Source organism: Polypterus senegalus, chromosome 16 (assembly GCF_016835505.1).
Source record: "Polypterus senegalus isolate Bchr_013 chromosome 16, ASM1683550v1, whole genome shotgun sequence".
In the NCBI taxonomy this organism is placed as follows: domain Eukaryota; kingdom Metazoa; phylum Chordata; class Cladistia; order Polypteriformes; family Polypteridae; genus Polypterus; species Polypterus senegalus.
In genome coordinates, this window is record NC_053169.1 from 49,847,074 (window position 1) to 49,863,973 (window position 16,900).

At 36.0% G+C, this 16,900-nt stretch overlaps 1 protein-coding gene across 1 annotated transcript in view; it reads left to right on the top strand.

The window, feature by feature from the left end:
- The window catches only part of jag1b (jagged canonical Notch ligand 1b), a 33,123-nt gene extending 19,584 nt beyond the window's left edge, over positions 1 to 13,539 (top strand). The window contains exons 13-26 of the mRNA XM_039738215.1: positions 195 to 345; positions 3,456 to 3,620; positions 4,702 to 4,815; positions 5,044 to 5,157; positions 5,243 to 5,356; positions 5,472 to 5,588; positions 5,731 to 5,758; positions 6,325 to 6,410; positions 7,067 to 7,180; positions 7,542 to 7,651; positions 9,323 to 9,562; positions 9,944 to 10,075; positions 10,206 to 10,356; positions 11,391 to 13,539. Of these exons, the coding sequence (XP_039594149.1) occupies positions 195 to 345; positions 3,456 to 3,620; positions 4,702 to 4,815; positions 5,044 to 5,157; positions 5,243 to 5,356; positions 5,472 to 5,588; positions 5,731 to 5,758; positions 6,325 to 6,410; positions 7,067 to 7,180; positions 7,542 to 7,651; positions 9,323 to 9,562; positions 9,944 to 10,075; positions 10,206 to 10,356; positions 11,391 to 11,827 (2,073 nt within the window). The 3' untranslated portion in view covers positions 11,828 to 13,539. The remainder of the gene's footprint in view (positions 1 to 194; positions 346 to 3,455; positions 3,621 to 4,701; positions 4,816 to 5,043; positions 5,158 to 5,242; positions 5,357 to 5,471; positions 5,589 to 5,730; positions 5,759 to 6,324; positions 6,411 to 7,066; positions 7,181 to 7,541; positions 7,652 to 9,322; positions 9,563 to 9,943; positions 10,076 to 10,205; positions 10,357 to 11,390) is intronic.
- The last annotated feature ends 3,361 nt before the right edge of the window (positions 13,540 to 16,900 follow it).

Below are 16,900 nucleotides of genomic sequence, written 5' to 3' on the forward strand. Positions count from 1 at the left end.
CATTTGTAAAGGTTTCAGCACATATTTGGAATGTGAGGTAGTGCTTGGTTTTCACAAGCCACAGTACTCGTGTATGTCAAGAATTCTGAATTAGAAGATTGCTTTTCTGATATCTGTTGTATTTTATATTTTTTTTCACAATACAGTTTCATTTAATCAGAATAACTTTATAATTGTAAGCTTTTTTTCTGCAGCTTGATATAGACTACTGTGAACCAAATCCTTGTCAGAACAGAGCACAATGCTTTAACCTTGCAAGTGATTATTTCTGTGGGTGTACTGAAGACTATGAGGGAAAGAACTGTTCTCGCCTCAAAGACCACTGTCGTTCCACGACTTGTGAAGGTATGTGCTGCAGATTTATTGATTTTGAGGAAAAGAAATAGCCCAGGAAAAATAATCTGTGTTGTCTTTTAAATTAGAATCATGTGGCACTCCCACCCTTGCCAGAGTTTCTACTAAGATAAAGGGTCACATTCTTTAGCATGTTAACACTGTTAAAAAAGTAATAAAATAAATAAATTAAATAAAAATAATTACTTATAGAAAGTATTTACACTGAAAGGCTACTACAGTGAGTGCAGCACAGCTGCCCTTCTAAAAAAAGATGACTGCTCAGTCACCGACAGTGCTATACACTAAGTTGTGTAGGGAGGTGTGTGAGGAAGTACAACAGGATGAGCATGCCTGAAGATTTAAATGTTGTTTTTTTTTAATCTATATTTTTAAATCGCCAGTTGCTGACACTTGCATAAAGCACTTGCTTTAAATCAAGCCGTATTAAGTAAATTTATTTCCTATATGGCATTGTACGTTGCCTACAATAACAACCAACACAACGTAATTCTGAACGTGAAACAACCCTAAAACTTGTTGCATATGAATATTTACAAGTGACAATCCTTATTTTCTTTTGTTTACTGTGTTTGAGACATTTACTCATGACAACAGAACAAATTTGAAAGCAATTTCATTGCAGATTGTTGGCACTATATATTTTCATATGGAAGGTTACTAGATTTATCCTTCTGACCTGAAATACGGTTTTCAATTTTAAAGAATAGAAACAAGATTTGTAGAACACATTAATGATGGCTTGAAACCTCTCCAATAACCATGTCATTTTAGAAGAAGGTCTGTTAACCAGACATATTAGTTTCCCGCTCCTTTCAACAAGGGTTTTGTTAATCTGTACTGACCATGTACATCCTGAAAGTCTTAAAGTGAGTGGAAACTGTTCCCCCTGACATTCAGTCCAGTTATTACTCTACTAGTGACTGCTCACTGTTGTCCTCAGTTATGCAGTACAGTGAAGAAAAACCTTTTTTTTTTTTTTGTAATGATGGAGTTTAACAAAAATACAATATACTATCTTTATGAATAAGCACTTGTTAAGAATGCACATTTAATATGATGTGAATCAACATGGAGGTACATCCTGTGTGTTGAAGTGGATGTATTCTACAGTCTTGTGTGTTATTTTGTTTGTTTAGGCAGTTACCCTGCTGATTGTAATAGACTGCTTGCAGGAAATTCTTTTTTTATAATTATTAATACTGAATTTCCTAACACAACAGATGCCTGAAGTAAATGGCAGCACATCATGTCTGTCAACATTGATTTAATTGGAAAATGCCAAACATATTCTTTAATTCAAATTGAACATAAAGCAGTTGATGCGTCCCTAGATGACTGGTGTATTGAGAATGAGCCTCTAACCCCAAAAAAAATACTGGCTTGTTTTGGGAAATTGACTGTAGATAACAGCAGGTAAAAGAGGCAAACACAACTAACTGTAACCTTTTTGTTACTAACCTCAATTAGATGTAGGTACAGCTGTAAGGGATACATCAACCGGGTCATGTATAAGGAGGCATGGCGGCTAATCTGATAGGTCCATTTTGTCAGTGGAAGAACAACACTGGTCAATAGAGGATTTTTAAAAGCATTGCCTAGTTTGAATCTCGTATCATTCTAATTCGTGCTGCTATAGGGCACAAACTATGATCGAAACCCTATTAATCCTTGGGTTTACCTAATAGGGTGTCAACAGTGTAGGCTGTTGACAGTATAATGGTTTGTAATTTCATGGCACATGTTGCAGACCTTGATATTAACACAGCTACAGTATGTTCGAGTGTTGTGGTATCTCTGAAGACAGAGTCTGAAAGGGTGTTTCTCTATATGGCATCATTGTAGCCATCTATGAATAGGCATTTTCAGCAGGATAAATAAATTCAACTTAATACAGTGACCTCTTCATGTAGCACATCTCAAATCCAAAAAAGCATCTACTACATAGTTAACAAGTAACTATTCAAAGTAGATAATCACTAGGACCTACTATGTTCTTCATTTTTCTAGACCAGTCCAGATGCATTAATGTAAGGGTCTTGTAGTTTGGAATCAATCAGATCGGCATTCAATTACTGGGACATTTAAAAAGCACTTCAGTTGAATATGTTTGTAAACACCTATGAAATTTAAAAATAAAATCCCAGCTAAATTAAACTAGCATTAGCTCAACTGATAATTTCTAATAGCTGTACATTTTATTCTGTTTCACAATTTAGTATTGGCTCGTCTTGTAAATATTTGGTTTAACGCTGTCCCAGTGGAGTCCTTGTGAGCATGAAAGCTATGTAATAAACTCGCGTCTGATTTTCCTCAAATTGTTTTGACTACGTTATTCTTGTCTTTATTGCAGGTTCTTTGTTATTTTATTGTGGTATTATTAAGCACATTGAGGCTTTAAAACGTGTGCAAGCTGCTATTGTAATGTGAAAGGTTCATCTCTTGATTATACTGACATATTGAATATAAGAAGTCTTCTGCAGTGATGCACCGGTCAGAGTATTGTCATTTTTAGTTTTCCAGCAACCTCCTACACAAATCCATTGTTCATGCAATTTTATTGTGTACTAAAGTCTTACAAACATCTGAAATATCATATGACAATGTTTAATCAGAACTTTTATTTAGTTGACTGTTGCATGAACTAAATGAGGTTCTGTTTGAATCTTGCTGAACAGCAAACCTTATAAGAACAGCCTGATGTTTTTGCAGCACTTCAGAGAATACAATCAATTTATAGATTCAGATGTATTTAACATTTACAAGCATGTGTCTGTGTTAGATTCATTTTAATTTGTTTTAATGTGTGCATTGTAAGTATTTAGTATCACAGTTGGTATATCTGATTGTGTAATTATTTTATTTAATACTAGAAGTCTGCTGGCTTTCAGAATCATTGTGTGTGTTCTTCTATTTCACAATAGTGTATGCTAGTCTTCCCTTTCTATGTGGTGAAGGTTGGACCAACCACTGCTGGGTTTCGTGTCTTGTGTGCATATGGCTTTCTTTATTAGTTAAATGTAGATCTTTTTACATACAAAATGTTAAAATACATAATTATTTACATACAAAAACCTTAAAATTTCTGGTTTCTTTGACAGTGATAGACAGTTGTACAGTTGCAGTAGCTTCTAATAGCACTCCTGAAGGTGTTCGGTACATCTCCTCCAATGTCTGTGGTCCTCATGGAAAATGCAAGAGCCAAGCAGGAGGCAAATTTACCTGTGAATGTAAAGAAGGCTTCACTGGAACTTACTGTCATGAAAGTAAGTATTCCAATAGTTGAGCTATTTATGTTTTTAAGCATTCAGTTCTTGAGCATTTGGTGACACTGCTGAATAAGGATTCATTTTACACTGTTTCCTAGTTTATAATTATGGGATATTTTGATAGTATTAGGATATATTCTCATTAAGTTTATCTTCATTTTTGATTAAAATATTGAAGTATTACCAAAGGGCTTAAAATAAGTTACTAAAAATAAAAAAAGTCACGGTTGTACTAAACATGCTAGTTAATAATGGATACGTTAAGTGTAATGCTCTAGAATGTTTGTTGTGGTAAGAATGCAATTTTAATTTTCAAGCTATTATTGTAACAGTGTACTAATTTTTCCCTTTTTGGTAAAATATCTTCCTCGTTAATACTTTTTATGTTAATAAATATAGTAAATTATACTTTGTATGAATTTGCACTAAATTAGAGTATTTAGAAAAATGTATAATGTGCCCACTTTTCTAATACGTTCTAAATGTTTGACGTTGAAGGAATATAAGCATAAGAATTATCTTACACTTGAATGTTCATGGTTCATTATGTTTTTAATTTGTTTTTAGTAAATGTATTTAGAGAAGCAAAGGCCCAATAGAACAGTTAAATCTACTTTTTAAATATCAGAAAGTCAAACATTTATTTATGCATAAAGTAATAATGTCAAAATCTAACAACTATTGAAACCGTGCTTGTGCTTTATATATACACACATTACAATTGAATGGAACTTTGTTTTATTTTCTCTACTCCAACTACTTTAATTGGTTTCTCAGCCTGGAGTTTAAGAAGCAGACTTCTAACTTCAGAATTCCAACCATACTGTAAGCTTCAAAATTCCTGATTTAGACTCTCCATTATAGAATTTTTTTTTTTTTAAATTGTGTATGTATTTTGAGCGTTTTCTATCATTGAGGGCATAAATGAGATATGATAAATTGTGTAATTATCTTCTATAAGTTGTATGGCTTTGGTCTTTAGTCTTCCCATCACTCACTCCTGTTTACCCCCAAGATCAGGCCATGATACACAGTAAGTAAGGAACATCTCTAAAAGCCAATTTGTTGATTTTTGCAGATATTAATGATTGTGCAAGTAGCCCTTGCAGAAATGGTGGAACTTGTATTGACAAAGTGAATATTTACCAGTGTATCTGCAGTGATGGCTGGGAAGGGATTCACTGTGAAACTAGTAAGTGATTCTTTTTTTTTTTTTTTGGGGATGAATATAGAAATACTGTTTTTAATACAGTGACTATTTGCACTTCTAAGCCTTTCAGTCATTTTACTTAATGATTTTAAGTAATAAAAGCAGTGCCTCTAAATACTGTCATTTGGTGGTTCACCGCTTACTTGTGCTACTTCTTTGCTAATGGCACTGAGATGGTCTTGTGATGTTTTGTTGTTTTTACAATTTCAGATATCAACGACTGCAAAATAAAGCCGTGCCACAATGGAGGCACATGTCGAGACTTGGTGAATGATTTCTACTGTGAATGCAAGAATGGGTGGAAGGGAAAAACATGCCACTCCCGTAAGTAACTTTTTGTATAGTCCTTGGGTTTTTTTTTTTTGTGTGAAGATGATGAAAAGGGATAACACTGGGTGTTTAATTATAGGTGAAAGTCAATGTGATGAAGCCACATGTAACAACGGCGGAACATGCTCTGACAAAATAGATACTTTTAAATGCATGTGTTCTCCAGGCTGGGAAGGAACTACTTGCAATATAGGTATGACAATGACCACAGATGTCTCAGTGTGAGCTCTTTATTAATTAATGGAAACTCTTTAGCAGAAGGAAGAGGCTTGCTTGTTTTGAAAATTTACCAGTATTTTACATTTCAGCCAAAAATAGTAGTTGCCTGCCAAACCCATGTGAGAATGGAGGAACCTGTGTTATCAACGGAGACTCTTTTACCTGTGTTTGTAAAGAAGGCTGGGAAGGTGTTACATGCACACAAAGTGAGTGGATTATTAAGAAAATGTATTTTCTATATTGTTACTGTGTAATGTATTGTATTTGTACATATAACCTGTTATAACTAATTACCATTATAATTCCTTGTATTTGCTACAAAGTAACAAGTACATTTCTGTCTTGCAGATACTAATGATTGCAGTCCACACCCCTGGTATGTATATTTAAAAATTTGTAGCAAACTGAAAAAAATCTTAATCTAATTATTTTGGAGAAGTTAAAAATATTCTTATTTGATAATGTATCACATACTTAACTAAATATTGCATCAGATATGTGTTAGCTTTAGTTCAGACTTCTGTCAAGATTAAGTGTATGAGTGATAATAATCGCTGTGTACATCCTGAAATAAAAACAGAAAAAAAAAATTTGACTTTTCCCAGCAGGGCTAATTTGTCCTAGATTAGCTGTGTGTGCCTTGTATGTTTTACTCCATGTATTGAAGGGCATCCTGCCAACAGATGCAGCATAATTCAGCTCAGTTAAATAAAAGTTTACCTACAGTATATTTGAAGAGCTTTCAATGGTAACCACATTGAGACCTAATGAGGCACAATATTACATTTCAAGGAATTTGATATACTCTTAAAAATGCCGGAATTTTTTTAATAAAGTTTTATATTGTAAAGATTTAAGTGTAGAGTTTCCAGAAAAATGTTGCAAGTTTGTATTTCGAATGAAAGTGCAACTGTTTTCATTCACGTTTTTAAATATTTACAGCTACAACAGTGGAACATGTGTGGATGGAGACAACTGGTATCGATGTGAATGTGCCCCAGGCTTTGCAGGCCCAGACTGTCGTATAAGTGAGTAATATAGTTTATACTGTAGTATATCAAGAGTTGATGCTTTTTAATGTTCATTAAAGGGTCTTTTGCTAGACATCACAAGTACACTTGATCTTGGAAATCAATTTGTTACTTGAATTCTGCACATCTATGGGCAGTTTTACATTTCAAAACACACACACATTAGCATGATCAGCTGTAAAGACAGCATTAAGGACCTCTTGAATATTTTGTAAAATGTAATGAAGCAACCAATTGCCTCTAAAAATATTCATTGCCTGTCTTTACAAACTTTGAATGCACCAAACCTAGTTTTCTCATTTTCAGCATTAAGTATGAATCTAAAAGCAGTGTCAAAGTAGCCCCATAAGTAAACTGTAGATACAAAAACATTAGACTGTTTGTGAAATAGAATTGAGGCCCATTGACTTTTGCATCAAAGGTTAAACAAGTGTAAGTGACAGAACTTCCTTATTTTTGAAAAAGCACAAAAGCCACTGATACGACATGTGAAACCTGTCAACATTTTTAATCTAACTGTTACTTGAGGGAGTGAAGCTTCCATCAGATCAGATGTCTGTCCAGGGGGATATATCATTCAAGTTTAACTTGTTTCTGGTTATTTAATTAAGAAAAATGGGTGAGAAAGTAATATTGTTTTTCTTCATACATAGATATCAATGAATGTCAGTCATACCCATGTGCATTTGGGGCAACATGTGTGGATGAAATTAATGGTTATCGCTGCATTTGTCCCCCTGGCAGAAAAGGACCCAGATGTGAGGAAGGTAAGGATTTAATATGCCTTAAGGGCTCAAGTATCCTGTTACTCGGGTGTTTTGTGTGTACAGTTCCCAAAAGCATGTTATTTGGTAGGCTGACACAGGCTTGTCAGATAAAGATTTATTCCTTGAGCTGTTAGAAACTGCTGGTTCTTGCTGTTAAGGAATCTGAGTTTCTCAAATCAAGTCAAAAGCTAAATCACTATTTAATTTAATATGTATATCAGCTGATGAATGACTTTGGTCCAATGAACTAAAGCCTAAACTTTCACATGTTTACTTTTAACTACAGTAATGTTAAACAACACATTTGTGGATTTGTATAGATTCCATTTAATTGAGAAGTAACTAACTCTTTTTCTACTAGCTACTGGAAGACCTTGTATTGTCAACAGTCAGGTCATACAAGATGGTAACAGTTGGGAGGAGGACTGTAACACGTGCATGTGCCTAAATGGAAAGATTACATGTACAAAGGTAAGTAAATGTGTTTTTTTGATTTCTACAGATATGTGACTGCTGAGATAAGAGAGAGATGTGATTAAATGAGGCCTATAGATTGTATTATAAGTAGGCATGACTACAGGTATACTTAAAATGATAACCTGGTTAGCATCCCAACACGCTTAAATTAACAGAGGAGATCTTGATGACATTGAAAGATGTCAGATTGAGACAGTCTCAGAATCTTAAGTCGTAAGGACTGCCTAGTTTACTGAAGATTCACAAGGAACAGCAGAGAATGTTGACATGGAAATCAAGAAAAGACGTTATCAGCTAGTTGTAACTATACTTTAAAACCTACATTTCTCAATTATGAATAGATTATCGATGCAGAAAAAACAATGGATCATTAGAATACAAACAACAATCTGAAGAGGCAGTGGGGTGCAGGAAGTTTAATATTGATACTATGGTCAGGCTGCATTGCATAGGTTCTTTATTAACCTATAAATAAAGTTTTGCAGATACAATGATGGATTATACACAATGAAAAATGGTTGTGTGGTCAACCTCTTCTGAGTAGTTGCTTTCTTCCTGTGGTGAAACACTTTTGTCCCAAATATGGTAGAATCTAGGATGACAATAGTTCTACTTCTCAGACAAAACACTTGGTAAATGACATGATAACATAAGCTTTTAACCACTGCTGTCTGACTTACCGATCTTAACTGTTTTTAACACTTATGGAGGAATCTGGAGTCCTAACCAGAGCCTTTTACCTCCACCATTCTCAATCAAAAAATAGTGGAATTTCTCACCAAAGAATGGTGACACATTGGGACAGTTCGCAACTAAGTGTGAAGTATCAGAGATAAGGATTAGCGCCTGCAGATCTGAGGCTATAGTTCCCCACCGGAAAAAGGTGAACTCTCCTCTGCAAGTAGGAGGGGAGTTACTGCCTCAAGTGGAGGAGCTTAACTATCTCTAATTTTTGTTCATGATTGAGGGGGAAAAGAGATGGTGAGCTCAACAGATAGATTAAAGTAGCAAGCATAGTTAAGTGGTCTCTAAACCAATATATAGTAGTAAAAAAGCTGATCCAAAAGGCAAAGCTCTCGACTGACAGTCTGTCTACATCCCTACCCTCATCTAGGGTTTTATGAGGATTGGGTAATGATCGAAAGGACAAGATTGTGGGTATAAGAGGCCAAAATGAGCTTTCACCACAGGAAGGCTGGGCTTTCTTTTAGAGAGAGAGAGAGAGGGATGATTAGAAGCGCAGACCTTCAGGAGAGGCCAAGAGTGGAGTTGTCCACCTTCCACATCAAGAGGGGTCAGCAGGTGTTGGCCAGTTTGGCTGGGAAAGGGACATATGGGGCTTTTTGTGGTCAGTAATATATGTACATTATATATTTGTTAGGAAGCTGGAAGTTATGAGGTTAACCCTAAGGTTGAGCTCATTGCAGGGCACAGTTACTTAGTTAACCTAACACCAATGTCATGCAGATACTGGAAGCATATATTCAAACTCTACAGACCGTAACCAGACCAGAATGTGATCCCAGTCTCTTTGAAGTGGGAGACTGCTGTACAACCACTGTGTTACCCGACTGTCTATACAGACATGTCTGAAAAAATTGAATGTATATGAAATTTTGCCTTTAAATATCAATAACTTCTCTCTTCACCTCTGTCTTGATGAAGGTTGACTGTGGACCCAAATCTTGTTGGATACATGGCAAAGCCCGTGATGACTGCCCACCGGATCACATTTGTATTCCTATAAGAGAGGACCAGTGTTTTGTGCCCCCTTGTACTGGACTTGGTGAATGCTGGGAATCGAATCAACCACCACATAGACTGAAATGTTCTCCTGGTTCAACTTTTCAGGATGAAAGCTGTGCTAACATTACTTTCACCTTTAATAAGGAGATGATGCATCCAGTGAGTATTTTAAAAAAAGAAGACAGGAAGGGGAAATAAAGGGAAAACAACAATTGGTAGTCCTGTTATTTTTGTGAAATCCCATTAATTGCGCTAGAATGAAATGATGAAGTGTCTACTTTGAAATCTATTCTCCAAGTGCTGTTGAAATGTTTTTCTTTTCTTTTAGCTATAACATGTTTTACATATATTTTGAAGATAACATTTCCCCATTTTCTTTGAGAGAAGTGCTTGGTGAATACAGAAAAATGTAGAAACATTTCTGTATTGAAAGGGGGGAAAAAAAGTAAATTTAAATTGTTTTTGCAAAACACATTATGGGTGCTATTTTATTTAGCAGTGTCTTGTAGTATGTATAAGGAAGTGTGTGTTCTTTTCTAGGGCCTTAGCACTGGACATATCTGTAAAGAGCTACGCAGTCTCTATGTTATGAGAAACCTTTCATTGGAGTATTCAGTCTATATGATATGTGAACCTTCAACTACAGCCAATAACGAAATCCATGTGGTCATTGTAAGTACTGTACACTTTCTAAATGTGTTTGTAGAAGTTCTTGTTATCTTTTTTTTTTTTAATATTTTTCTTCTTTTAATTCTCTAGCAATCTATGAAATGTGTAATTACAATTTTTTTGTTTGTTTTAGTCTGCAGAAGATCAAAGGCATGGCAGAAACCCTATCAAGGACATTACTGACAAAATTATTGATCTCTTCAGTAAACGCGATGGAAACAGCAGCATCATATCAGCCATAGCAGAAGTCCGGGTACAGCAACGTCCGGTTCAGTCTAAGACAGGTATGGAAAGCTGTAGAATTTTTTGAGTATTCCATACATATTTTTGATGAAGGTAATTTAAATTAATACGTGTACCGTGGTAAAATGGCAAAAACCATTCCCTCAAAGAAAGATTAATTAGCCTTGCTGTTTTTTGCAGTTCTAATTATTGCAGTGTTTGGAATATTTTATGAGGGTGCACTACAGTAGACTGCCTTATATTTCCTCCAGTGTTAAATCTGCCTCAAGATCAGTGCTGCTAGGAAAGCTGTGGCTCTTTACAACCCATTCATACAACTTATACACACGCGTTTCTGACTCGGGAGCACTTGGTTTACATGTAGCCTGTGCTTTCAAGATCAGATTTGTGGCAGGAAGCAACAATGGCCAGAGTGGCAGTCGACCTAAGGGTGCCTATAAATACCTGTGGTCATCAGGACAGTTTTAATTGCATACTTAATCTAGCATGCACACTTATGAAAAATTCAAGCTCAGGAAATCGATCAATGTCTGTGTTGATTGACTTTCTTTTCATTGTAAACCCCAAGTACTTAGCACTATAATTTTAATGAGACCTAGTAGACAGAAGTGGAGCTTCCAAACCAACTATATTACACTCCCAGCTTCATTTATTACTAGATAAAATAAGTAAGGATTTAAAATGTTTTGGAAGGTCTTATTATTTGGTTATATTTTTTGAGAAGCTGGATAGAAAAGTATGTATTTCAATATCACGTGTAATGCTGCCTAATTAAAGTTTAATCTGAGTTTATAGTGTTCTCCTACCGCCATTAAACACAAAACCTAATCTGTGCTGGGCTCCTTCTGTTTGACTTCCTTATTAACCTTTTGGGTTATCTTTGTAAATATTCAGTTTTTATTTTCTAAGTCTTGTAATACCTTGACGTGTTTTTGGAATACATTTATTTCCATATGCCTGTTATCCAGTAGTATACACATGAATATATTGAATTTTTTAAATAAGCCAATCATTTTAAAATGTTGTTTTTTTCCTATTTTAACTTTTCTTTTTTTTCTTCTTCCCCTCAATACAGATTACCTGGTGCCTTTGCTGAGTTCTATTTTTATTGTCATTTGGATCTTTGCTTTGATCACTGCTTTCTTGTGGTGTATGCGCAGACGGCGAAAGCAAAGCACCCACACGCATACACCGGTCGAGGACACCACTACCAACAACGTTCGCGAACAACTCAAACAGATCAAAAATCCCATAGAGAAACAAACTGATTATGAAAATAAAAACTGTATAATTGCAAAAATTAGGACACACAACTCTGAAGTAGAAGAAGACGATGTGGACAAGCATCTGCAGAAGACTAGGTTTACCAAACAGCCAGTTTACACACTGGTTGACAGAGAAGACAAATCTGCACATACCACACCAACGAAAAACCCAAACTGGACAAACAAACAAGACAACAGAGACTTGGAAACGGCACAGAGCTTAAATCGATTGGAATATATTGTATAGCAGACAGAAGAGCTGCCATGCATCGCCAGTCACGGTTAGTGATGGCTTCAGCTTAGTAGTTCTTAAACTGTTGTGTAATATCAATCTAAGGGTGTTATTCACATAGAGAATCCCTGTGTTTAGTTTAAGTTTCGACAAGCTGGCTTACACTGGCAAAGGTAGTTGTTGTGGTTGGCAAGAATACAGAGGGCTGCATTTCATGTCTGCATAAAGTTAGTTACAAGAACCATTGCATAAAGCCCACCTGAAGATTTTTATCAAGAAAACAAGTTTTAAATTGATCTGTCAATACTGGTGGAGTAAGAGAAGTGCAGGTGTGTGTGTGTGTGTGTGTGTGCTAGTGAGTGTGAGCGAGCGAGAGTGCATTTGTGTGAGTGAGTGAGTGTGTGCCTTTGTTGTTAAATTATGCATAAACAAGTAGTTCTGTTTTTGAAAGTGCCTTTGCAGCTTCAAACCACAGCAACAATCAAAAAGGTTATTTATTATTTTTTTATTTTCGTTGCGAGAGGGTCAAAATGTCAGCAGTTGCTGTCAAAATGAAGAATTTAGAACTGTGTATAGATATGTAAATATTTCTTTTTTTTTTTTTAATTAATCACTGTGTATATTTGATTTATTAACTTAATAATCAAGAGCCTTAATGTATCATTCCTTTTTTATTTATATGTATTGTTTAGATTTGAAGGTTTTGATAGCTTTGTAAGCTTATGGCTTCTTTATTTTTGATGTAAATTTTGTTTCATGTTTCCTTAATGCCAAAATTTGAAGTGTTCTAGGAAAATAGTTTATTTTTTAACAATACTGTGGGCAATATTGTCTACATTTTTGTACAATGTCAAGATGTTTGAAACATTTTCTATAGTATTTTGGGGGATGGCAGGATGTTTTGTAAGTGCATAAGGCACAGGAGAAAACAAATTATATTCTGGCTGGGGGTTTAGGAAGAATCAATTAAAAAAAAGAAATGGCCTTTACCAATTTATTTATTTTTTTTTTAAAGACGACAATAGGTTAACGTTCACATGTGATTGTGATCAATATTTGGAAAACAAAACTAAGCAGAATGCTTTTTGGCCCAGAAAGCGTGTCCCCTTCCCCAATCTTAAAAAGGGTTTGCTCCTTTACTGGTCACAGTTACCTGCATCGACTAGACACATTCATTTGAGAAACTCCACACTGAATACTTGAACAGAGGACCGCCGTCAGGCAGGCAGGCAGGCAGGCAGGCAGTCTGGGTTGGTTTCCCAGAAGTCACACTGCCTGCTTTTTGAACAATTTGTACTTATGCAATGCAAATTTTAGCTTTTTTCTTTTTAAAAAAGGCTCTGAAGACAACATGTTAATCTCATTTGTTCACCCCTGAGATAATGAAAATATTCTGTATTTTGACTTTAGTGTTTAAAAAAAAAAAAAGAAAAAAAAAAAATTAAGAATGAATCTTTTTGAGGTTTGTTCCTGACAATACATTTTTGAAAATAATATTTATTAAATATTTTGTATGAAAAGAGGGTATGTGTTTTTGTTTGTTCATTTTTCGTATAAATATTTATTCTTTTGAGCAAACAAATTTAAAGTGAAATTTGTAATGTGAAGCTGCATGAATTCAGCAGGTCTGGCAGCATTCTGTATTGTTCTGACAATTGTGAAATTTGTGTGTATCAGCGTAATATTCAAAACATTAACCTGTAATTAAAAACAACTTGCATTTTGGAGACACGTTTCTGACGTTAATATGTCACATTTTCCTGCTGCAGTTCAAAGCAATTGTTTTTAAAAGTTAAAATGCATGTGTATATTGTAAAGAACAAAAGTAGAGACACATGTTTGGTTTATTTTTCTTCCCCCCCATGATATTAAAAAAATATATTGTTAACGCAAGTAATATGGAAAGGCTTAAACGGATAGGGGACATTTGGCAAAGATGTTTCTGTGATTTTATTTTATTTATTTTTTTATTTATTTGCTTTAACTTTAGTGCTTAACGTTTAGCCAGTGGCACCAGATCTGTATTAAAGCTGACATTAGATAGCTAATTCTGACATCTTCAAAGACAAATGAAAGCAGAGTATGGTACCGATTCCAAGATCTTAGATTTGGCAGAGTATTGCATGTTTTAAAATTAATAGCAGCACCATGTTCAGATTCTTGTGTTTGTCTGTAAATGGCCACCAGCTGGTGATACTGAGGAGAATTCTTTCTTAACCAAAGCCAAGGTGGCCACTTTTCTGCTTGCAGAGACAGACTTCTAGCTAGTCATAAATTGAAAAATACAATTGAAGTGTTTTGTAGGCAGATTGAGACTCTAACACGAACAAAATGCTTTTATATTGAAAACTTCATAAAATTGAATTTGTCTTTTATTGGTCAAATAGAATCTAAGGCATGTCCTGTTGACCCCATCAATGCAGGAATGGCCTGCCCTATGGAGTTTGTGTTTTGTCAGTTTATAAACTTGTGGCTCTGAAAGTGTTTTACGTTTACATGGGGGGGGGACTTCACAAGTAGCCCACTATTTGGCTGTGCTTTTGTTTCTTGCTTGTAAGGATGAGGGTCAGCGCTTACAGGTAAGTGGAACAAAAACAGAAAGAAACCTTGTGCTGGATCAGCGGCACATGCGTACTGCCGGCATCCTCTGCCTTGATTACTGAAGTAAACAGAACATGGCTTTGAGTTATTCTGCTACAGTATGTGTCTTTGGGACAGCTAGTATCACTAAACAAAAACCAGATGTGTGTGGAGAAAGGGGGATTTCAAAAGGGATAGAAGGATTTGGGGAGATTAAATATGGTCATAAAAGGAAAACTGTCTGCCTGACGAGGATAATGTTTGGCTAGAGCAGGCTTCTAAAACTAACATATGGATACAAAAAAAAAAAAAACAGAATTGCACTGGCGACACAAAGAATACAAAAACGCAGGTTGCATATGGGGCAGACAGATAAATGGAAAACCTTAACACTGCTACTGCAGTCTAGAAACATCTAACCCAATTCTATGACATACAAAAAATCCCCAAAGTGGTCAAACAGACAAGTCTGCCCTTCCCTGGAGGTGTCAAGTGTTGGATACTGCAGGATGTGACAAGAGATGACAAGAAGCGCATGGATATTGGTAACAAACCACAGTCTTTTTGTTTAACACACTAAAATGCTCTGCTCTTGCCAAACCACTGCTTCTCTAAAGTTTCCTAGTTGCTTAGGAGCAAATGACAGTTTCAGAACAACTCTGCAGACAAGGCCCCCACTAGAACAGGACATTTGTGTACGGTTATTCATTGTCTGAACTGTTTGCTTTGAAAATTGGAGGGGGGTGGGACAGGTCCATGGAAAAAAAGATGACAGCCCAAGAGTAGATGATGGCCTCCCTAAAGTTCCTACAGACGCAACAGCCAGGTGGCAACCCAGAAGTGACGCACCGTATAGAAGAGCCAAGGTATGGACGGCTTACTGCTAATGGGGAATGCCAGAATTCCCACAGTCGAGTGCTAAGATTTGTTTCCTTTTAAGGGCTACTTTTTTTTTTTTTGGTCTAATGTGGAATTTTGTTCTACAGCATACGAAATGTTTGGCAGTTACACTGACCTGGACATGGATATGTTGGGGATGAACCTACAAGGTCATCGGCTCAAATCCCAGCACAGACAGACATTATTACTTCATGGGACACAGGTAAGGCTCTCCACGGAAGTGTTCCCGACGTGTCTGTTGTAGCTGTAACAGTAGATCTGTGCCAATCTTTATAATGCCACACTATTTTCTGCCTGGCATTGTACCAATAGGGAGCATGTTGATGTGTGCCTGGCTGGTCATGTACTGTGAAATTCTGTAAAGACTTTTGAGAATGTACCAGCTATGATGATTATTGTACAAAAACATTGCCTGATAATACTGACTACACTACCAATCAAAAGTTTGGCCATACGTGGAAATGATCATGTTTACTACAACCAAGATATGACTAGCTTTGCTAATAGCCATTACTGCATTACACTCCCTTAAGCTATCCCTAACTAGCTGAAATACCCAGCATTGCCCGGGAAGAAAATAAAGTGTTTTTTTTTTTTTTAATTGTTTGAGAAAAATATAATTAAAAAAGCCACAACTTTAAAAATTTAACAAACAATGAAGACTCACTAATGTCCTTGTCTCACGGTCTTGCATGTATGTTATCATCCAGTTGACGCTTGGAACCGGCCAACTCTATTTAATTTCAAAAGCAACAGGGCCACAGTGGTGCTCAAAAATAAAGAATGTTGGCAGTCACCTCCAGTTCGCCCTCTGGTGGTCGTTCAGAGTGTCAACTGGATGATAACATGCATACAAGACTGGAAGAGGACCCCAGAAGGGGGTGGGTTAGGGTTGATTTCACCCTACAGTATTTTTAGTCGACCAATGAGAAACGTGTACCAAGTTTCAGGAAAACTGCTTCAGCCGTTCAGACGTGAGGCTGGAACATACATACATACATACACACACACACACACACACATTGACTTATATACAGTATCTTCATGGCATTCGTAGTCTGAATCACAATCTGATTGTATGGCTGGTTACCTACCAGGTACTGTAACGCTTGATTCAGACTACGAATGCCATGAATTTAATTACCCCGATCTACATGCTGTCAAATAAACGAACCACACGCCGTAGCACATGTAAAGAGGCTTCGCCTCTGCTGCTTATGTCCAAGGTTCGATCCCTGAGAGTTGGTGCAGTGAGTAGTGTGTGCGCCTGATGAGCCCATAATTGGGAAACACGTGTTGCGTACTCTTTGCATTATTTGACAGTAAAACTATATATAATATATATAAATTAGTAATTTTAAATGCTAATTGGTTATTAGAGAAACCTATCAAAATTGCATTAGCTCTGCTGAAACCTGTTACAATGTTAACTTGGGTTGCAATGTACTGGCATTCAACATGTTCAATTCCACCTTCAAAATTTCCTAAATAAATTGGCTTTCTCAAGAAACATTCATATAATTGCTAATGCAATTGTGAAGGTTTCTCTAATAAACTGGCTAATTAAGGATAAGCTAAGGGAGTAGACATTTAGGGCATTGAAGAAAT